This window comes from Lycorma delicatula, chromosome 5 (genome assembly GCF_047948215.1).
Source record: "Lycorma delicatula isolate Av1 chromosome 5, ASM4794821v1, whole genome shotgun sequence".
NCBI classification, from domain to species: domain Eukaryota; kingdom Metazoa; phylum Arthropoda; class Insecta; order Hemiptera; family Fulgoridae; genus Lycorma; species Lycorma delicatula.
The window spans coordinates 48,288,502-48,312,422 of record NC_134459.1 but is presented as its reverse complement, the minus strand read 5'-3'; the positions used below and the strand labels follow the sequence as shown (position 1 = coordinate 48,312,422).

General features: G+C 27.9%; 2 protein-coding genes across 3 annotated transcripts in view; both read left to right on the top strand.

Annotated features, from left to right (window-relative positions):
• Positions 1–817, top strand: part of LOC142325673 (protein SERAC1) — a 57,537-nt gene extending 56,720 nt beyond the window's left edge. The window contains exon 15 of the mRNA XM_075367706.1: positions 784–817. Coding sequence (XP_075223821.1) covers positions 784–817 — 34 coding nt within the window. The remainder of the gene's footprint in view (positions 1–783) is intronic.
• LOC142324913 (beta-mannosidase-like) overlaps positions 1–23,921 on the top strand; it is a 56,541-nt gene that overhangs the window by 1,427 nt on the left and 31,193 nt on the right. For both annotated transcript variants that reach the window (XM_075366039.1, XM_075366040.1), the window contains exons 2-5: positions 784–978; positions 4,534–4,683; positions 19,576–19,724; positions 22,585–22,796. In XM_075366039.1, the coding sequence (XP_075222154.1) occupies positions 852–978; positions 4,534–4,683; positions 19,576–19,724; positions 22,585–22,796 (638 nt within the window). In that variant the 5' untranslated portion in view covers positions 784–851. The remainder of the gene's footprint in view (positions 1–783; positions 979–4,533; positions 4,684–19,575; positions 19,725–22,584; positions 22,797–23,921) is intronic.

The window sequence follows — 23,921 nt, the reverse complement described above, 5'->3', positions numbered from 1 at the left end:
TTAAAATTAAGTTTTAAGTTATTTATTACATACAAAGATGTAGACATTTTTGGATTTGATCTGAATGTTAGCATTGTTTTTTCTTTACTGTTGTTTACAATTACACAAAATATTCTTCCCCCCAGTGAAAGAAAGTAGGAAGTAACAACAGTGTAATAAAACTGATAAAGATGTTAATTTCAGTTCATTAGTTATTATTGTCACTGAGAACTTGCTTAATTGTAGTTGTTAGCATGTAGAGAATGTGCTGCTGTATTGTTATTTCATAGCAATGTTTGAGCTACAGTTTAACAGACTTTTTGTAATTTACAATATTTTGTCATCAATAATATGATTAGTGTCATGAATTTCTTTTATTGCCATGAATAAATTTTTATAAGGCAGTTAAAAAATTTATTGTTTAATTTAATTACAGACGATAAAATTTAGTGTTTGCATATGTTAATATTTTTAAAAATCAGTTAAATCTCTTTTATATTCTGCTAATAAATAGTTAAATGGCCAATTTAAATAAAACTATATATTACATTTATGTAGATGTTCTCTTTTTTATTTAATAATACTTATAAAAATAGATCTAGGTGTAATAATTATATTACAAGGAATACATTATTTTACTTAGTAATAAAGTAATTGCTAAGTTTTATTAAGTGGAATGGATTAATCTGTATCTATATATTACTTTATCTTCATTTATGTAATAATTATCACTATTAACCTAATTTTTTCAAACTTTTAAATGAGAACATTTAATTCAAATTTAACTGACTATTTTGTTTTCAGATGGTACAAAGTACATGGAAGAGTATCAGTGTGATTAACTTTTATAAAAAAACACACCATTACATAAAATGGAATATATTGTGTGGTTCATTGCCTCCTTTCTTTTTTTCATAATTAATAATTCCAATCAGCTATTTCAACCATCACTATTATCTTTAAGTGAAACACAATGGATAGTTAAAAATAAAAATGGCTGTAAGTTAATTTTATGTATTTTCATTTCTACAATTATTGTGTAAATATTTTAACATTATTACCTGTAATGTAGACCCTGATTGGTCACCAGTGTGCATGCACGTAAGTGTGTTTTGTCTCCTCTCTACTGCACTATTCGTTTAGTTGCTTTCAGGTAGGCAGTAGAGTTTCTTTGTTTTTAATTCTTTGAATAAATTAAGTCTGCAACCCATGTATTTTTATTACTTCTCTTTTTATAACTCATCACATACAATAAATTGGTTAGTAAAATGTAATAAACCCTCACCTTAGTTTTGGGGAAATTTCTGATCAAAAAAATTGTTTGGGGGAAATTTCAGGGGTCTGAACATGTTCTGCTCCTGTGAGAGATAGTAGGTTGTGTAAATACACTGATGAAAATGTCTGCCAAGGCATTTGCATTATGTGAAAGCCTGACAGAGGCCAAACCGATGACTGTGTTGTGTTATCTAGTGTAGAGAGTCTGAAAGATAACCTCTGGTAAAGCCCATCCGGAGCAGAGGGGAGTGGTGTGGCGACTGAGATAGTCACAAGACTGAGTGGGTGTCTTCTCCTGTGGGGTCAGGGAATACATATTGCGAGAATACAAATTAATATTGTAATTTTTATTCTGTTTGTTAAATAGTACTTACAAGTTTTTTACCGGATATGGAAATGCGTGAAGTTTTTTAATGTTTTTGTTAAGTGTATTTTGCTATTGTTTAATTAAAAAAATTAATAGTTAAAGATTAGGGATGTTAATTAACCTCACTATTGTAAAACAAACTTCTATTTATTTTGCTCACCTTATTATAGCAGTAAATTCTATTGAAATGTTTTCCAGGTTACATTACTCACATTTTTTCCTGGTTGTAGAAAGCTTACTTAATATAATTATCAATCCTTCAGTAAAATATGTAATGAGATATTAATATTGATGCAAAAATTGGTCTATCATAGATTTCTTAATCTCTTCAGATTATTTTTGCTAATTACAGTTGTTACGTAAGAATGCTTGCCTCTACAATATTTTAACTGACCTCAGTAAGTAGGATTTCAGTTTTAGTGATATTATGGACGCTGTTTTATTGGAACATTTGGTTTTATATTTCAAAATATAACATTGTATTATTAGCACCATCGTTATTAAAAAAAAAAATTCCTTTCAATTAATCATTGAGGCTGACATTAGAAAACTTTTGTAATGCTGTAAGCCCTTTGGACAGGACTCTTTGTCACACCTTTACCCAGATAAGGGATGGGTTTAATTATTATTAATTAAATTTTATTAATGTTTTCCCCAAAAGTTTACATCTCAATTTTTCAAATAAAAGGGAAAAGCAAATTGATACACTATAAAAAAAACCTTTTTTCTGAATGTTTGTGCTTTGAATTATGTTCAGTCTGGGATTGATAGAAATGAATATTTCTCCTATAAGAAAAAAATGTAAAACTTCACTTAATAAAAGTTAAATTTACTACTGTCATCTCATGCCAAATCGTCAAATAAATGTCAGACTACATGGAAGAAATTAAGAAACATAAATCTACTTTTAAGAAGGCTTTCTGCTCTGTTACTCCAGACGCATTTATAAATTGATTAGCCAATTATGTGAATACATTATTAATGATACAATAAATAGTAAGAAACAATTTCAGCAATTTTTAACTGGAAATCAAAGTGACTGTTACTTTTAAATAGTGGCTGACAGCTATGGGGCCACTATTGTAATAGTGAAAAAGTATAAGTCTTCTAAAACTACAATTTTTGTAATTATTAAATTAGTAAACAATTATAAGTAATTAATAAATTACTTATTGAAGTTATTGATAAGTAAATATTTGATTGATTGGTATCTAATAAATACATTATATAGATCACATCAGTAATGGGTAGATAAGCTGCTTCACAAAAAAAACTGTTCCAGCATTTGCTTGGGTGGATCATGGGAAACCACAGTAAAACCTTGATTAGTGCAGCATCGCAATATACATAATTAACCCACTGGGTTAGTCTAGTGGTTTACTCATCATCACAAAATCAGCTGATTTTCAAAGTCAAGAGTTCTAAGGTTTGAGTCCTTGTAAAGGCAGTTGCTTTTATATGGATTTGTGCTAGACTGTAGAAAACAATGTTGTTTGTTGGTTGGTTTTCAATTAACCACATGTCTCTGGAGTGGTCGGCCTGAATCTGTTCAAGACTTACCGGTAAATTTACACTTACACCCCAGACTGGGCACAGATGCCTTGTCATCTCTGTAGAGTACTGTTGACATCATGTCACTGTGCTGTTACTGTGTAACCTGGTATACAATAATAAATATAAAATAAAAAGTAGGTGTGATTATAGTTCATATTTATTATTTTTAAATTTAAACACATGAAATAATAATATTAAGGTAAACATATGTAAATATACCAGTTATAAAAAAATAACTACAAAATATTCACAATTCAGGAAGTATTAATGAAAATTATTTGAGTATATATATGTACACTTTGAATGGGTTGCAGAAAATTCAGTGATTTTTTAAAAATATTTTTAAAAAAGTTTTTTTATTGAAAAATTTTTTACATAAGAATATTGCTTCTGTACAATAAAATTTTTTATTTATTATTTCTTTGATACACAGTATTTTCTTAACAACAGAACTTTCATTGCATATAAACTTTATTTGACCGTAATACAAATTTATCTAGTTATCTACTTTTTAGCTTGAAAATTAAGATAATTACTTTGGTAAATTCAAGAGCTCTTTATAATGGCTCCCTTTACTAGTAAATTTTTTTCATTTAATAAAGTTAATCATTTGATTATAGCTTTATTATCTCATCTTCAAATCCTTTTCTACTATTGCCTATGTTTGTAGAGTATTTTTTTTATAGTCTTAATTTTTTTTTCCAATCATAGAATAAATATTATCTATTAGAAAATTAACTACATTGTCTTTTTTTACCTTGTACTCGCCCAAATTTTCTTTGATACACAATTACTTTCTCTTAACTGTTTTCAATGTTTTATTGTGTATATAAATATAAAAAACAAGTTATGATTTGTGTATAATGGACTACATTTTAAATTAAATCACCAGACTATATAATTCACCACTAGAAATAGTTCTTGGAATTGTTGTTTTAAATGACATTTTTATAAATTGTACTGAAAAAAATAAAATTCAAGATCTGAATGATCAAATTCAGTTCATTCACATTAATATTTACGTACTTCACTTGGATTACTCTAAACAAACACAGATAAATAACTGATTCATAATAGGCAAGAGTTTAAAATATTAAGTGCTCTTATATTTATTAAAGAATCGGAAAAAATTTACTTAGTAGAAATCTGACTGCTAAATAGAAATAATTATGTAGTGCTACTACAATTTCAGATCCTTAAAAATTTGGAAAAGATGTGAAATTAAAAACATTTTTATTAAGTAGATTTCAACTCTATTAATATTTTTATTCTTTAAATAAATAAGTAACCATTTTTATTGTTATATAGGAGCTGTTGTATTTTGGTAACTTAATTTTAATTAAGAATTTTTATTTCAGCCATAAACATTTCTGCTAATATACCAGGTGGAATTTATACTGACTTAAGTCGAGAAAGAATACTGCAAAAAGATATATTTTATAAAGATAATGATATAAAATACAGATGGGTTGCAAATGAAAGTTGGAGTTACAGCACTACATTTACAGGTACAGGTTACATTTACAGGTATTATAGAATATAATAAAGATTGTGTATTAAGTAAAAAATAACAGAGCTGATATTCAGCTAATCTAACTCATTGCCAAGAAGATATTTATTATTATTTCCAAATAAGTTTAAGAAGTTATTAATAGTTATTATTTCTGGCAATAGGAATGTGAAATTAAAGCCTCCATTTCATATCAAAATGTTTATTGTGCTTACTATTAAAAATAACAGGTAAGTGAGTGTGCATGCACATGCATCTCTATCCTTCCCCCTACTCACTCTATGCCTGACTGACTGTGTGTGTGTGTGTGTGTGTGTGCATGCAGATGTGTATGGGAGGGGGGGTATTACAAGAAATTTAATAATAAACATTAACATTAATTTATGTATATTGGTATAAGCTGTTTATTTTGCTCAAATAACTACTGATCATTTCTTCTATTCATTGAGTTCAAGTTCTTGGTATTTTGTGGGACTGGCATACTTTGATATCTTTAAGAATTAAAAAAAAATTGTAATTGCCTAAAAACATAATTACTGTTTATTAAGTTAATTTTGAGGGTGGTTTAAGATGTATATTTATCTAGATTCACATTATTAAGAGGAAGTATTTCATATCTTACCTTGTCATTTTTCATTCAGTAGTATTTGGATCGATGATTAAAAAAAAATATTGGAAAAAATCACATTATGTTAGATATAGCTGTGTGGTTCCTAGGAGTGAAATTTAGAAAATAGTCATTGATTGATTTAGGTATTTCATTTATAATAATTGAGTAAATTAATTGCTCTTGAGACATAAGTGACTTAATAGAAAATTTGATTTTATCAGAATTAATGTAAGTAGGTGAGTGATGTAATTTGTTGTAGCAAATTATTATTTTTCTATAAATTCTACAAATGATGAAAATCTGCGAATTGCTAAAATACATTTTATTTGTATGTTATATTTACCTTTCATATAAAACTGAAGCAAAAGGGATTTTGTTTTAATAACTTATTTACCTTTGTCTACTTTGTCAACTTGTGTGGTTTCTTTCTGTTTGTACAGGATTATGTATGAACTTTTTTATTGGAATTTACAGAATGAGATTTCTTTAACTGAAATAAGTAATTTAAATGATGAAAACTTAGCAATATATGTTATTTCTTCAATTGAAATACTTATCACTGGGCCAGTCCCTCTTGATAAAAATAGATTCTTGGCATTTTTTTGCACATTTAAAAAAATAAGCTTGCACTTTAAAAAAAAAAGTTAACCAATCAAATAATTAAGCTCGTTCCCTTTAGCTAAAATGTTTTTTTTTTAATTTAAATCGTCAGGGTACATTTAGCATAAAATTTAAACAGTCAAAAATAAAATTAAAAAAATTACCTAGTAAGTCCTTTTTTTGAATCGGGGTTATATCCTCTAATTAGTGTATCTCTTAGTTACCTGACAATTCTATTTTAGGAAAGATGTCAAGTGTAAAAATTAAACAATTATAAACATTTTTTGGCTGACACCTTTTTAAAATTTCAATCACGAAAACCTCCCCCAATTATATATGTACACTTTTTGTGATTACTTGCAAGAAATATATTTTACTAACAGATTTCAGAAGTCAAGAATTAAATAATAAAATTTGAAACAATTTTCATATAAAATGTTTTTAATGTTTTAACTAAAAATTCCTTTAGGATAAAAGATAAGATCTGGTATTTAATGATAACCTATCATGAGGTAGTTTTTAAATGTCTTTCAAAAGCTTTATAAATAAAAATAAACTTTTAAAAAAATATTATTTTGTTATATAATTTGCTTAATTAAAAACCATTTACATTTTATCAATGTAAATGAACAACAATAAGATAAAGGCAATTAGTACATAAATTATATAAATTGCAAATAAATTACAATGGGACCAAAAACAAAAGTCAAAATGCTTTTCATAAAGAAGAATTGAATTGTTTTATTGTTATTTTTTATAAAGTAAAAAAGAATTGTTTAACCTTGTTCTACAATTAAAATTAATTACTTGTTTTTCAAAGTTAAATATGAAAAAAATCATTGAACTGTCATATTTATAAATATCAGAAGCGTATTTTCTGTTATGAATGTATTATATGTTATTATTATATTTCTTCTTATTTTTTTTCCATTAATAAATATTAATTTATAATTAATATTAATATAATATTAGTTTTTAATTTATTAGAAATATTATGGAACTGTTACAAAAATTATTTAATTGAAATTTAAAGATGATTTAACAAATTTGTATGTATGCTGAATATGAAACGTAAAATATTAAAATTAGATAACTAGAATTTATTTAAAGAAATAGTTCGAAACTGGTGTTATAAAAAAAAATGTAATATAATGAATGTTCTTATAAATTACATATCGGCGGTAGTTAAAATTCAATGTTTAATATATAAAAAATGAATACTTGCTCTTATTTATTATTGTTAAGAACTGTGTTACTTTAATGTTTCTGAAGGTACCCTTCATATCTGATCTTGTAAAAGCTAGATTAAAACACATAAAATAAATTAAAAATGTTAAATAAATTAAATTAACATAACTGGTTAAATAGACCAGCATATAATGTTAATCTGTAATGTTTTAACATTATTTTTATTTATTTTACCTCTAAAGATAAAGATTACATTCAAAAGTGTCCATGTAATTGATGCAACTAAATGATAAACAACAAATAAAAGGTAAAATGGAGTTGACAAAGTATCCTTGATGCCCTTATCGCAGTTTTTGGGCTAGACTGTCACCATCAGAAATCATGTAGTTTTCTTCTTACTCTTCTTTCATTACAAAAGTAATTAATTTATCTATTCAGTGCTATGTTGATATAATTTAGCAAAAACTGATTGTTTATTGATTTTGTTTGCAGTTGGATTTTTAAAATTAATTTTTAACATTCACATTTTAATCTTTATGGTTTTAAGAGAAGAAATAAATATGTTAATGTAACATGAAAATGAGAGAATGATCAAAAATTGTTTTCTTTGGAGAAAGTCAACTAAATTTTATGTTTTAATATTGCAGTAGTGTAAATATGAAGTACGCAATTACTTGTGGCACCATATTGAGATGAATAAAATATCAACCATATTTCATTGTTATGTGAAACTTAATTTTCTTGTATATATTTTTTTTAATATATAATTTATTATATTAAGATATTATTATTAAAAAGCATAATTTTCTTTAAGAATCATTAAATTTATTCTAGTCTCTAAATCTAGTCTCTTATTTTCCTTATTTTAACTTGAAATGTTAAATTTTTTTTTAAAATATTGATTTTATTAATATATTTGTTACTTGGGTTTTCTTTCTTCCTTTTTTTATTTGTATAAATAACTATAATTAGTAATTTGCATTACTAACTAGAAGTGTTTTTATTTAGATTTTAGAAAGTTGGTGTTTTATATATATATATATATATATATACATATTTTAATATAGAAACCTTCGTAACAAACTTTCTCCTAACTGTGTCAGTTTTGATTAGTTGTCCTTGTTGCTGTTATTGACATACAGTGTTTCAACAATTTAGTCTAATTTTAAATACCAGTAAACATCAAATACCTTAATCTAACACAAAAACTATTAATAATGAAAATATTATTTTTAGCAAAAAAAAAAAAGGATATATATATATATATATATATATATATATATATGTATATATATATATATATAATATATATATGTATATACATTTATGTAAATATGAATAAATTATTAATGGTGTCTTTATCAATGTATTTTGTTACTTATAAAATAATAATCTAATATATAGTATAACGCTCGCAATAAATTACAAATTGTATTACCATTGTAACTTGTACATTTATTTACATTTTAAGTAATGACATAAACACTAAAATTAAAAAAAAGAACATTAATTAATTGTTTCAGATAATAATAATTTTTTAAAGCGATTTATAACTTGTAATAGTTTTAGTGTTATCACATTTTTTTATGTTATTCAACAAATAATATAATCTTTAAAAAAAGTTTATTTTCTTTTTTAATCTTGTTCATAAATCTGTTCTTGTTCATAAAAAGTGAGCAATTTAGTGTCGATTTTCTCTGTTTGCTTTGATTAAAAATATTGTCATTACACATTAATGTGACTAATCAAGCTGTTATTTAATTAATTATGAACTGTGTTATGAAGAACATATAGGAAACATAAATTCATTTTACATTCCAATCTTTCTCTATTATAGTAATAGTTAGAAAATTTCTGGTTGAAAAAAGTTTGACATTGTTATTGCTTATGAAAATAAGTTGGAGAATTAATATAAAAAATTTGGTAATTTAAATAATTTAATATACTGATAATATGTAACAGAAATTAATGACTAGCATAAATAACAAATAATAGTAAATAACATAATAAATAACATATAATAGTAAACTACGTTAAAAAATGTCAAAGAATAGTTAAAATAGTTGTTTAGCTTAGCCACTTCTGAAGTAGTAGTTAATAAAAAATAAAATAGATTAATTAATAAAATAAGTTCAACTTATTATTTATATTGAAACTGATATTTATATGATTATAATAAAATGTTGGAATGGAAATTAAAAGAACCTGTTTAGGTATGACCAACAAAATTAAAGACACACTTATCAGGAGGATTAAAAAAGCATATTGATGCGACAAAAAATCTAAGTGCTGACCTCTGTAGCTGAGTAAGATAGCTTCTCAGCATTTTGTGCAAAGATTCCGGCTTCTTCAAATCCAGTCAGTCAGCATCTTTTTATATACTATCAATTTCCATTGGCCTTATGACCACAGATGATGTTTGCTCTCGTACTTATTTTTTTTTTACAAAGAGTAAATTACTGAACTATTTAAAATATCTTTATTATTTAAAATAAAATTAAAAGATTTTATTTTACAGAAACAATATTACTCTCAATGAATTTTTAAATAGTACTAATTAAATAGGTAGAAAAAAATCTCTAAAATTTCTCCATTTCTGTCATCGTTTACACAGATGTGTTCAAATAATTTATATTAATTTCTGAATTACAATATAGTTTTAAACTGTTTTTTATATTTAGCATCTCAATATTTTTACTTTAATATTATTTTGTTTATTTACATTTTAAATATTTAATATATAATTAATTACATTTATTTTTTTTATAATTGTGTTTTGTAATGCTGATCTGATCAAGGTTTTACCAGTTTTCTCTTGGTGCCCATCCAGTCATATGCTGGAAAAGTTTTTATTTTTGTTCATGGAGTAGCTCATTTACTAATTCCTGATGTGATCTCTATGATGTTTTATTTTGTAGTAATCAGAATAAAACATTTATTTATTGTTCTTATTAAAACGTATACTCTTCTCTGAAAATGGAATCTGTGAAAAAAATTGAAAATTCAATAAAAATATTATTTTATAAAAAAAGATGACATGAATAATTAGGAGAAATACATTAAAAATGAAATTAGTAAAAATTATGTACAGTGGATGAGAATTTTTAAATAATTTTTCTGTTGAAAAATTAAATTTAACAAATGTTCCAATCTGAAAACAACCTATTTTTCAATGTGTGACCACCATTCCAAGTCCCAGGGTTTCCACCTGGGGACAAATAATTTGAAATGGAAAGGAAGAATTTTGTCATCATTTTACAGGGCATTGAAAAAAAATTTACATAAAAAGCTTCAGGTTAAGACAATCCTAACCAAAATGGTAATTTAATATTTTTCACAAGTAGTTTCAAATGTGGACTACAGTTATACACCCCAAGTAGTGGTCTCGTACTAAAAACTAGAGCATTTCGAGATAGTAACATTTGCTAAATTTTTTTTTTAGTACTTCAGTGTTGATTTTTTTTTATACTGGATGTGAAAATTATTAAATTTTGGTTAGGGTTGTCATAAAAATTTGGATTTTTCATCAAAATTTCTGCATTTTAATGCTCTTTAAAATGGTTTTTATCATCCAAATTAAATATAATTTTCTCTTCTACAGGGGCCTGTGGGTACTTGGGGTGTAAATTTTCACTTTTTTGAAAAGGAACAGTAATTTTTCCCTTATTTCTACCATACTGTACAATATTATGAACACAATACACAATACATTCTGTTCTTAAATAGAAGTTATCCATTAATCTAAAGATATATTATTGTCTTATAGGTAATATTTTTAATTTCCTAAAAATAGGTAATGATGAATTTAATCTAGACTCATTAGCAATCGACCTGACAATATATTTTTGGAATATTATTATTGGCTAAATAACAAATTTATACGTACCTCCCCAACATGTATATAATTGGTTGCGGACTGCACAAGAGAAAAGTAAATTTTCGTTATATAATTTGTACACACATTTTTTACACGTAATAAAAATTTCTTATACAAAAACTGATAAGATTTCTAAAATAATGAATGTAACTCTTCCATGTCAGTGGGCTGTCTAAAATCATTCCAAGATATTTAACTTAACTGTTAGTAGACAGATGATAGATACACAGTTTCTATAAACACAATTTATGTTATATTATAGACTCAGTTACATTATTTTTAGATCTTAAGTAAATTCTACAAAATTCATTTTTTGATCATTTAAAGTAATTCCATTCCACGTTAGCCAAAACTTTGTGTCGGTGATCACTGACAATATTATTATGTAATTTTTGTATTCTAATTGATAATAGCAAATTCCCATATTTACTGCAAAGGGAACAACTTCACCTTTAAATTTTCAATTATAAAAATCGTTCACATATATGAGAATAGGAAGTGATCAAGCACAATCTCTTGTGGAATTTCATGAAATAATTTATCTGGCCTAATTAGTACATTACCAACTCTAACTGATTGAATTACATTTTGCAAATATGTTGAGAACCATTTATTAACAATCCCTCTAAAATACATTTTTCCATTGTATTAAGTAAAATTGAGTGTTACCACTATATCAAAAGCCTTTTGCATGTCTATGAAATAGGCCTACTATTTTGTCATTGTTGTTAAAATACCTTTATTTATATCAGAGCGGTTTTGTGAATGCCTTTTCTGAGCTGTGACCTTTATGAAAATCACACTGATTTTATCTAAAAAAATTCTGTTTGATTCAAGAAAATTCATGTCTTATTTTTACTATTTTCTCGAGTACTTTTGAAATTTGTAATAGAAAAGTAATTGATGTGTAGTTAGAAATCACTTCATGATTCACTTTTTTTTTAATTGGTATGTCACCTGCTTTAAAAGATGTGGAAAAATGTCTTTAAAATGATAGATTAAGTGGCTAATTAACCTGAAATCATCCATATAGTTTCTTTTCATAGAGTTTTATTATTTATGCTGTTAAACCCAACAGAATATTTTTCTGCCATTGATAGTATTATTTTATAAACTTTAAAAGAATTAGGAGGCTTGAGAAAAAGATTTTTGGAGCTTGGTATTATAAAGTTTTCATTTACGACCGAAGACATTGTCCTACCAAGTATGACTTGGTTTCATTTTTTAATTTTCCTGTTCTAAAAAATATTTATTAAAAGAATTTGCAATATCAATATCAAATTCATATATTCCCCCTATTCCAAATTATTTTAATTTTTTCAGATCAAGCTTAATCATCAATAAGGTTATTAACAGTTTTTCACGCAATTAATATTATTTCTCTGTGTTAAAAATAACTCTCCTTTGTATTACGTAAATCATTTCAAAGCTTATTTTTACAACTTATGTAATATTTTTATTTTATTCTATTATTATAAGGATATCTACCTGTTGTATTCTAATATTCTGGCAGTCAAAGAACAACCTCTTCTAGAAATTCACAAACTCTGGATTTCTCATCCAGAAATTTCCAGTTGATTGCCATGATTTTGTGGTAGATAAAGCTTACATTTCATTGTTTGAATTTGCCTATGTTTATAAAGACTAGACCCTTTAGAAGCTCCTAGAGAAATAAATCGGATACTTTAAGATCAGATGAACTTCCTGATCAGAGGAAGCATCCTGTAACCATTTCTAATTTGACTTTCATGAATTCAGGCATTGAGTAAATCTTGACACTGTGGTACTACTTCTTCCCATGAGTGGTTGTTTCTGAATCTGCATAGGATTTTTCCTCCCAAGATCAAAAATTCTGTTTATTTTCTCATTCATTACAAATCATGAATTTTCATTCATGAAGTTGAAGCTCACTTTCAACTAAAAGTAAACTTTTATTTAAAGTAAAGTATTTATTTATAAATAAATAAAAGTGAGCTTCGTCACTTGTAACAAAATTCTGCTTTCTGTACTGGTTATGTGTTGTAGTTTTGTCTGGGATAATGTTCTGCAGTCGACCAATTTTCATTAATCGACGTCTTAAGTCTTAGTCAGTGATTTACTATTAACAATTGTATTATGCAAGTGAAACTTCAGGTCTTTGAGGTTTATTCAGAAAATAATTAAACATTTTTAATTATGCGCAAATGGAGATATTTACGTGATGTGCAGTTGGCAGCATCGCATTCCGCATAACTTCCTCTGTAACCACATGTTTTTGGATTGTTGATATATTTAGTTTTCCATGTTATTGTTATTTAAGTGCAACATGTTTAAGTGTTAGTAGCGATTTTTGTATCGTGTGATTTTTGGGAGCAGAGATACAAAAAAAAAATAAAATTTTGTGTGAAACAGGGAAAAATGTTCACACAAATGTTTCAACTTTTGAACAAGCTTATGGAGATGATGCTCTGGATCGTATGCAATGTTACAAATGGTTTATACGATTTAAAAGTGGTTATCAGTCAGTTGAAGGTAACTCTCGACCAGGAATGCCTTTGAATTCAACTGATGACACCCACATTTAGAAAATCAGTGATCTGGTGTGTGCAAATCGCCAATTGACTGTCAGAAAACTTGCAGAAGAGCATATCAACTGGATCATACCATGACATTTTGACTGAAAAATTGAACATGCATAGAGTTGCAGCAAAGTTTGTTCCTCATTTGATAACCAAACAGCAGAAAGAACATAGAGTGCATGTTTTTTGGCAACTTCTTGAACAAGCTGATGATAATGATGTAACATTCATACAAAGGATCATAATGGGAGACAAAAGCTAGGTTTACGGCTATGAGACAAAAGTTCAGTCATTGCAATGGATTGGCCAAGGATCTCAATGCCCCAAGAAAGCACGTCAGTCACGATCCCATGTCAAAGTGAGGCTCTCTGTTTTTTTTTTTTTTTTAATGGAATTGAACATTTTGAATTTTTGTCTCAAGGAGATACAGTGTACATACTATCAAGGAGCATTCTATTAAGGAGTATGTACATACTATTAAGGAGTACATACTGTCAAGGCATTTTAGGACAGTTATGTGAACAAAATTCTCAAAAAGAGACTTGAGTTGGCGAGTCACTCATAGTTCCTTCACTACGACAATGCACCCACACACTCAGCTTTGTCAGTTCATCAGTTTCGTGCCAAAAATCAGGTGACTGGCCTCCCTATTCGTCAGACCTGGCTCCTTGCAATTTCTTCTTAAGAAGAAATTAATTTAATTTGAAAATTAAAATCAGTGATGACACCATTTTGCGACTACAACATTAAAGCAAATTCGTCTTGTTCTTAATGGTCATTTCAAATGAAGCTATCCAGGACTGCTTTGCAAAGTGGAAACATCACTGGGAAGTGTGTGAATAAGGGAGGGGATTAATTTGAAGGGGACAAGGGCAACAATCTGTAAAATAGATTAAAAAAATAAAGTTAAGTTATTTTCTGAACAGACCTTGAATGTAATCCACCGGGTTGGTCTAGTGGTGAACGCGTCTTCCCAAATCAGCTGATTTGGAAATCGAGAGTTCCAGTGTTCAAGTCCTAGTAATCAGTTATTTTTACATGGATTTGATTACTAGATCATGGATACCAGTGTTCTTTGGTGGTTGGGTTTCAATCTAACCACACATCTCAGGAATGGTCAAACTGAGACTGTACAAGAGTACACTTCATTTATACTCATACATGTCATCCTCATTCATCCTCTGAAGTATTATCTGAAAGGTAATTACCGGAAGCGAAACAGGAAAAAGAAAAGACCTTGAACATACAAGAACTATTTTGTAAGGAAGGTCTAACTTTTAATAAAAAACAAACCTAATAAACCTTTTTTTTATATCACTCTTTACATTTTATGCTACTTTGCTACATAGTTACCTTGTTTGTTTAAATATTTATCATAGCGTTTTGCTAAGTTGTTTATGCCCACGTCGGAAATCAGCCGCCTGTGAAGACAATCAGTCTTCAACCATTGTTTTCCCTTCTTCATCAGTGTCAAACCACTGGACCACTGAGAAATTCCTTCAGGTGGCAGAACAGATGGTAATTGTTCAGTGCAATGTACAGGCTGTACGGTGGATGGTCTATCCCATTCAAAAGAAATATTAAATCTTAAAGATTGAGCAGCAGAATTAGGTCATGTATTGTCATGTAGCAGCAAAACTCCAGATGACAAAGCTTTCACTTTAACTGGAGTTGTTTGTCCCCATTCTATTGATTGCCGCTTTGTTGCTGGATTGTTCATCACTGTATTGGGTTAAAAATGTTAAAGCACTAGTCGTAATCCTTTTTTTGGTGTTCTTCAGAAAGCAGCCTGGGAATCCATTGCAAGGACAGTTTTTTGAACTGCACAATTTCAAAAGGATTTTGTATAGCACTGACTTTGGAAATCGTGATATGCCGGTCTTCATGAATTTTTATGTCAACTTCGCACATCAAATTGTCTTTATTTATAGAAGGTTGGCCAGATCGCAGTTCATGATGGACATTGTCTGCCCATCTTTGAACAGTCTTTCTCATTTACACACTTGCTGTCACTCATTGAATTAGGCCTGTAAACCTCTTGTATTTGGCAATGAATATCCACTGCTGACACGTTCCTTATGATTGAAAATTGAAATGCAGACTGTATTTCACAATCTGCAGGCCGTTCAGTTATTTGAAACATTTCAGTTTTGCAGTATAAACTGTACACACTGATATAGCTGCAAATGGCATCTGCACTTGTCCATGGCATACCAGAAGCGTGAGCCCATGCTCATTTTGACAGCCATGCAAAATTAACGCTATAGCCTATCAGACCCTTACTTAAAAAATAGCCCTCATAAAAAAATTTCAATCAGACTGTCACGTAGTACTAGCATGTTTAACAGCTGAATGTTGTAGAGAATGGCCAACAACCTCTCATTGCTTCACTAATTTTTGGTAATCACTAATCTTTTAATACTGTGAGATCTACTGGGTGAATATCTTTTTTAAAGTTGAAATTGTCATGTGTGTTTTTAACAGCACTATTTTAATATTAAGACTTTGTATTTTGGTGTGCCCTTCCAAAAAGATCATTACTGAGTTTTCAACTACCCATTAAGCTCACCATTCCATGCCATAATTGAGACATGAGTGGCAAGGCAGATGAATTCCCAAGTTAATCAGCCTTAGTCAAGGGTAAACTTCCTCATGTCCCTCTCCACTTATATCTTAGTTAAACCAAGGAAAATAAGAATGTATTTCTCCTAAATCTGCATTTATAATGATGTGGCTGATCATCATTTGGACCTAAATATTGTTGGGCTTCTTCCCATGCCACAAATTTTACTCTGCAGGAAGAATAATAATATTCTTAAAATGAAAAAAGTAAAATAATACTGTTTAATTTTTACTAGTGTTTATAAAAACTGTTTTAAGAATTCAGGGGATGGTTCCGCATATTGAAATAAAGAAAAAACTTTTATATCAAGATATGACTGGAAATGTTTAATTTACCGGCTATCTGTCATTCTGTATTTTTAACATAAAAGTTTATTTCTCAAGAATGGTTAATCTTATCAACCTGAATTTCATATATTGCTTTGATACCTAGAGGTTTACTTGTATAAAAATAATGAACTTATCTCTTAATCCATTTTAAAATGGCAGCCATGTAAACTTATTAATTTTTAATTTCTTTGCAACCGCTGGTTTATATGTTATGTTATAAAAAAAAAGTTAAGTGTTTTATGACAAAGAAAATGACACCTTATTTATTCAAATCCGTTTATGAATAATAAAGTTTGGCAAAAATTCTGTGAGTCACTCTAGATTAAAAAACCAGTTTTCTTTTCTTCCCAAATAAAATTAAATAACTCAACATAATCTTATAATAATTTTAGTAATGTTATCATGTAATAAATTATAATAATTTAATAATATTGAAAATGTTACGATAAAATAATTATTGAAATCATGAAAGTTTGTAATAATATTATAATTGAAAAATAATTTGCATTACACATTTTTCATTTAATGAACAGACACTGGTTATTAAACAAACTTTTTTTAAAATTAAAATCTGTTTAATAACAACAATAAATTATTGTATCAGATAATATCACAACCCACCTTTTGTTCTACCTCAGATCAATAAGAGAGTAATTTTTAAGATTAGTGAGATTGTGCTGTTAAATATACATCCTGTTACTGAATAAAAATTTGTGCTTGCATATTAAAGAAACTGTTAAAAAATAAATTGTGGAAAATTGGTTTAGACAAAATATAAATTAATTCAACATAAGTTATATCTTATATAACTATAACTGTAATAGGAATAATAATAATAAATTGTTATGATGCTTCATTTCTGATGCAGACAGTCATCAATGCAATATGTAAGTTGCATACAGCAGCGATGTTATTTTTAGTTTGCAGTGTTATTTTTACTTTGAAAGGTGTATTTTTATTTATTTTTAATTTTGGCAGACCTATGTACAGGCAGCGTTTTTAATGACAGTCAATAGGATTCAGTTTTTGTGTGCTATTTTTATCACAACTATACTGGAAAATATAAAAATTAAAAAAATGTAGATAATAAACCATTAATAATAAAAACAGTAACTGTTGAAAGTAGCGGCCCTCAATCAAAATACATGCATTCAAGCATTTTTTTCATTGACTGCCGGACTCTTTCAAAGATGCCAGGTGTTTGACAAATCCTCTCATTCCGTGGTATTCCACAGGGGTGTCATTTACAATGTCTAAATGGTTCAATAAGAAAAAGTCAAGAAGATTAAGATTGGAAGTCCTTGCAGGCCTTGCTATGGGGCCACCTCGACCAATCCATCTCTTTGATTATGCTTCATTTAAGTAATCTTGAACTTGTAATCTGTAATGAGACAGATTGCAAGTTCATGTAGTTAACAATTACATATTTTGTTGTATGTGTTTAGTGGTAAAATTCAAGTAAAAGTGAAAGATCAGCTAAAGAAATGTAAATATCTTTCACCATTGAGTATTTCAGGTAAAAAACAAACAACTGGTCATCCAGAATACCAGCCCATATATTTACAGAGAACTGATATTGGTGACAGTTCTCTGAAATAGCACGAAGGTTTTCAATTGACCACATGTGCAAGTTGTTGGTGTTAAGAATGGCCAGTCTTATAAATTTAGCTTCATTGGTTAAGAAAATCTGGATTAGTATATTTTCGGATAAGTCATTGGCATAGCTGAACATTATAAGTATAATGTCGAGGTAAAGTAGCTTGTACTTGCTGGTAATGATAGGATTGAATTGCTGCTCTTGCAAAACCTTCCAAATTGTTGCATTATTATTGAACTTCAAGGCCAGCTCTCTAGTACTTTTTTTTTTATAAATATTTCATCTATCACACCTTCCTTGAATTTAGGTGTACATATTGAATGTGGTCATCCTGTGATTTGCCACATTTTTCAGATGTCAAGTGTCCTTTATCTCTGAGCTACCCATAATTGAATGGAAACATTGTGTTAGAAGATAACACTCAATTGAGAAAGTGTTCCTAATACAGTTGTCTTCCTCAAGGGTGTTGCAACATGTGGGACCATATATTAGATGCATGTCAGCCATTTCTAAGTTAGTATAGGTATGATTCACATTACCTGCCATGGTGAATAAAATAATGGTAAAAAAAAATTAATTCTACAACACAGATTGATGTATTCACTTGGTCGATAGAAAAAGACAAACTGGGTATTAGTTTTTATTTACATTTACAACAATGACTTTAATTACAACATCTGTTTTAATACAAATTATTTTTCAATATTAATATTATTTATTTTAATATTTTCATAATTTTAGTAATATTTTATTATATGATGTTTTCAATATTATTGAATTATTGTAATTTATTACACGATAACATTAAAAGTATGTTATTAATAAAATTATTAGTTGAGATTGTGTTGAGTTATTTAATTTTATTCAGGAGGAAATGAAAACTGGTGTTTTAATCTAGAGTGACTTAAGCATTTTTGCAAAAACTTTGCTATTTATGAACAAATTTGAATCAATAATATGTCATTTTCTTTGTCATAAAACGCTTAACATTTTTTCTAATAACAGAACATTTAAATAAACCAGCAGTTGCAAAGATAATAAAAATTAAAATGTTTACCACAGTTTTGAAATGGATGTAGAGATCAGTCTTCGTTATTTTTATATAAGTAAACCTCTATCTACCCTAACAGTATATGAAATTTCAGCTTGATAAGATTAACCATTCCTGAGAAATAAAATAATCTTTATGTTAAAAATACAGAATCAAGGATAGCCAGGTAAAATAAGAATTTCTGGACATGTGTTGATATAAAGTGTTTTTTTTATTTCGATGTGGGGGACCATTCCCTGAATTCTTGAAAACATCCCTGTATAACTACTGTTTGATGTTTGAGTTTTATTATATCTGGAATGCATTTTTTAGTTGAATTATTTGTATGATTAAGTTATTATTTATAATTTTGAAAAGTTATAATGAAGTTTCTTTTTTTAAAGTATATGTTACATCTTTTTATGATCTTAATCTATTCAATGGGATTTTATTTCAAAAAATGAATTTTTCTTTTCAGTTGAGAATGAATTGTTGAAAAAAGATTATATTTGGCTTGTGTTTCATGGTGTAGATACCATTGCATCAGTTTTTCTGAATAATGTTCTTTTGGGGAAAACTGATAATATGTTTGTAAGATATCGTTTTGATATAAAATCATTACTTCAGGTAATTTTTTATCATTATTATTTTGTTTATTTTTATTACTTTATATTAAATTGAGTTTTAATGGAATCTGAAAATATTGTTTTGGCAGCCCTTAATAATTGGAAAATTATTAAGCTGCTGTTATGTAAAATATTAGTTAGCTGATTTTGGACATATGCAACTAAAAAGCTGTAGAAGTTACCTTCTTCTCCCTTTTGCATGCCTTACCCCACCTTTAATTTTTCTTTTCTATTCCTGTATATCTGTTTTTCCTTTATCCTACAACTCCTTTCTTTGATATACTGCTATCTTATTTTTTCATCATCTTCCTTTCCTTTTTCTTACCAGTATGAACTTCCAAATCTTTTTCCCAACATATTTTTCACTCCACTTGATTTCCCATAACAATCTTGACCAACAAAATTACAACTATCTTCTACAGGATGATATACCAATTGTATAAAATCAGGTAGATATCTGATAGCTCTTTAACTCTTGCTACTGCTAATTGTGATAAATTGTGATGATATTTTATAAAGAAATTTTTTTTTAACGTTATCTTACATCTTTTAGTTGTAGAAGTTTATTTGTAAATGTAGCGCATAAGATTAAAAAAACATTTTGTATATTTTGTAAATAATTCCTTTCTTTGCTTACAGTAGCAATAGTTGTTGAAGTCTTTGTGATAAAGTTGGCTATTTTTAATATATTGTTCCTTCGTGATTTGGTGTTAAAAGTACAGGTTGAGTTAGAAGTTTAACTTCAGTTTAATCCTTTAATTTCCTAACCTATGATTACTTGAATTACTTATGATTAGTGAGTGAATTTTTGTCAGATTTATTTAGTTGCAAACTGGATTTAATGAAATATTTTTTTAACCTTTAATTAATGTACTTTTTAAACTTTTAAGGTTAAACTTTTTAAATTTTCATTAATGTAGTAAATGCGCAAATGATTTACTGTCCTTATATTTCAGGTTATTAATGGTGCTGCTAATTATTTTTTTCTGTTTTGATTTGTCATATTTAGCTAGGAGTTATATAAATAGTTAATTAGTGTTTTGACTGATTGGAATAAAATCATTTAATATATTATTATTTTGAAGAAGGATATTAAAATGCAAGCTATTTATGTTTATCTTTCTGTTTGTGCTATTAGAGAATCATCTTTTAATGAAGTCTTTAATTGATTCCTAACAGATTGTACCAGATGAGCAATTTAAACTTAACCGAGTTGGCTCAAACTGCAATTTTTTAGTGTCATCTTTAATACTGCTACTGTCATTGCTAATTCTAGCAACATGATTGGTTTGTTAATACTGTTGTCTGTTGTTATCAGTTCAGTGCAGTATACTCTCATTCTTCACAGTTGTGTTTTTTAAAATGGCTTATTCAATTGAGGAAAGGCTTGCTATAGTGGAAGCTTATGTGCATTTTGGATACTTTAAGAAACTCATTAGATAATCGTGCAGAAGAACGAAATATCATTAGAGGGGTGGCTTCTGTGATCCCCAGAATTGTTCAATTGCAATTTTTTCTTTTCGGGCTATTAGAAGAATAAAGTTTATGAATCAAATTGTGTTACTATCGATAACTAAAGGCGAACATTTAGTAAGAAATCATCAGCATTAGCAACAATGTTTTGCATCAAATGACTCTCAACATGTTCACTTGAATACAAAAGTGCATTGCTGCGCAGGGTGCTCACTTCAAACATCTTTTGTAAAAATATAGTAAATATATAAACTTTTGCTTACATAAATACAGAATTTAATTTAAGTTTTTCAAGTCATTTATAAAATTTTACATGTCACTATGACATTTAGTTTGCAGCAGTGTGGTTTTAAGTGGCTCATTTGGTATAATACAGTTTAATGGGTAATTTGATTTAAAAACATTTATAACATCAAAAAGAGTTACTTAAATATTCATTGAATATATCTACATTCATGATGTCTGTAACAAGCAGTACTTAACTTTTTTATTATTATTTCTCAAAAATTTTAGCCATCTTTTGTGTCATATTATTTTTAATTTCCTTGGATGAAGTCTTTACTTTGAAGTTTTAATTTATAATTTCATTTTTATGGTTGCCCCTAACAAATTTAACTCTGATTTGAGTGAATGTATTTTCTACTTTTCTCCTAACAAAATATCACTCTTCTCAATTCTCTTCCTCTTCTTTATTCGTGCATTCTATTTTATTTTTAAGTTCACCCTACTCTTTCATAAGTTTTGCTACCTTATCTTCTAATTTGATAAGTGTTTCTCTGAGGCTGTTTATTATAAGTGTGTTTCAGTATTTTATTGTTTCATTTAGTGGCCTTATTTCAAGGTGAAATTATGATTTCTGTTTGTTACTACTTTTTAAGTAGGGAACTTAACAAAATGTGATTCATTTAGATATTTTTATTTTATTTTATATGATACATATTTATTAATATTTGAAATTGATTTAATATTGAATTAAGAAATGAATTTAGTTAAAACGAAAACAAAAATCATGGATCAGAATATGCAAATTGGCTCGTAAGCCGTACTTCAGTTTGAAAATGAAAAAAAGAATATACTACTTTTTAAACTTATGCAATTCTTAAAGCAAACATTTAGTTGTCATAAGTATACCGAAAAGGACTAAAAAAAAAACACACAAAACAGAATGGTGAAAACTGTTGGAAAAGTTTTAAAAGCAGAAATCTGAAATTCAAACCAACTCAGTCGTAGCTACACTAGTATTTAAACTTCCCCTGAAGTAGTGAATTTTCTTTCATCTATGAGATAGAAAAAAAAAATTTAAATAATGAATGGAAGAACAGCCAATGCTCTAGTTAACTGTTTTAATTTTATTCTGCTTTCATTCACTACTTATTTGTTGATTTCAGAACGGAGCTAATACATTAGAACTAAATTTTGACTCACCCATAGCTTCAGGGTTAAAATTCAGTAATCAGTATTATGATACTTACAACTACACTGTGCCACCTCATTGCACAATGCCTGTACAGCATGGAGAGTGTCACGTTAATTTCTTACGCAAGATGCAGGCTTCATTCTCATGGGACTGGGGACCTGCTTTTCCTTCTGTTGGTATTTGGTCTGTATATTAATTTTTTATAACTTTTATTATTTTTATTTAGATTATATGCTATTTTATACAACAAAAAAACTGCTTGAAGGCATCTCCAAGTAACTTCCTACTATGAAAATTCCCATGAATTTTACTTTTCATAGAAAGGTACAATAAAGTTGATGGAACTGTACACTGTGTTGTATGATACACATATTATTCCACAGAAAAAAGATGTTAACACTAAGCAGTCACTTAACCTGTATGAGCAGTATTGTAATTACACTATTATATTCTACAGACCTTTTTCTACAAATATTTGGTTTTTTGTGTTTACTAGAATCTTAATAGATTCTAGAAATTGACTAGATTCTAAAATAAAAAAACCTGATTGCATATGGATTTTTTTTTATCTTCAGTCATTTGACTAGTTGCAGCTCTCCAAGCTTCTGTATCTAGTGCTAGTCATTTTATGGCTATAGATAGTGTATATGGATATTTTTTTTTTATAAAAAAAAGTACTAGTATGAACGAGAGTCAAGAATCCTGGAGAAAATAATATTTAAAAAATGTAATTTTAAGTCTCACTTTTTCCTTGTAGCAGTGGCTACAGGGATTACCTGATTTGAAGAAAATATTTTGGGGCTGCTGTAAAGGATGTAGTGACATTCTTACAATTCAAAAAAGAAATGAAAATAAATATTGCTGTGCAACTCTTGAAAATGCATTGACAACTTTTTATTAAACACCAATATGATTCAAAATTTGTTTAAAGTCTAATCCCCAAGAGTAGATGACTGTGAGAGAGAAAGTTGGGTGTTTGCTGATTATTGACCCGTTTTGTATTGAATTACCAATATGTAAATCCATTATGTTAAATGCAGTTATGGATTTATTACATATACAGCATTGTTTTGTAGGCCCTCAACAAATTGTTTTCTAACCTGGATTTTATCCATAACTCATTTCTTCAATTTAGTTTGGTTCTTTTTGATTTAACCTAGTGATAAGCATTTTAATAGACTGTAAAAACTGTCTCAAATATCCTTTTTCTGTAACTGGGGTGAAATTGTTCATTGCATCCTGATATATTGTGTACATTAAGTGACAGTATGGTGTCAATTCAGAATGGTATCAAAGATTAGAAGCATT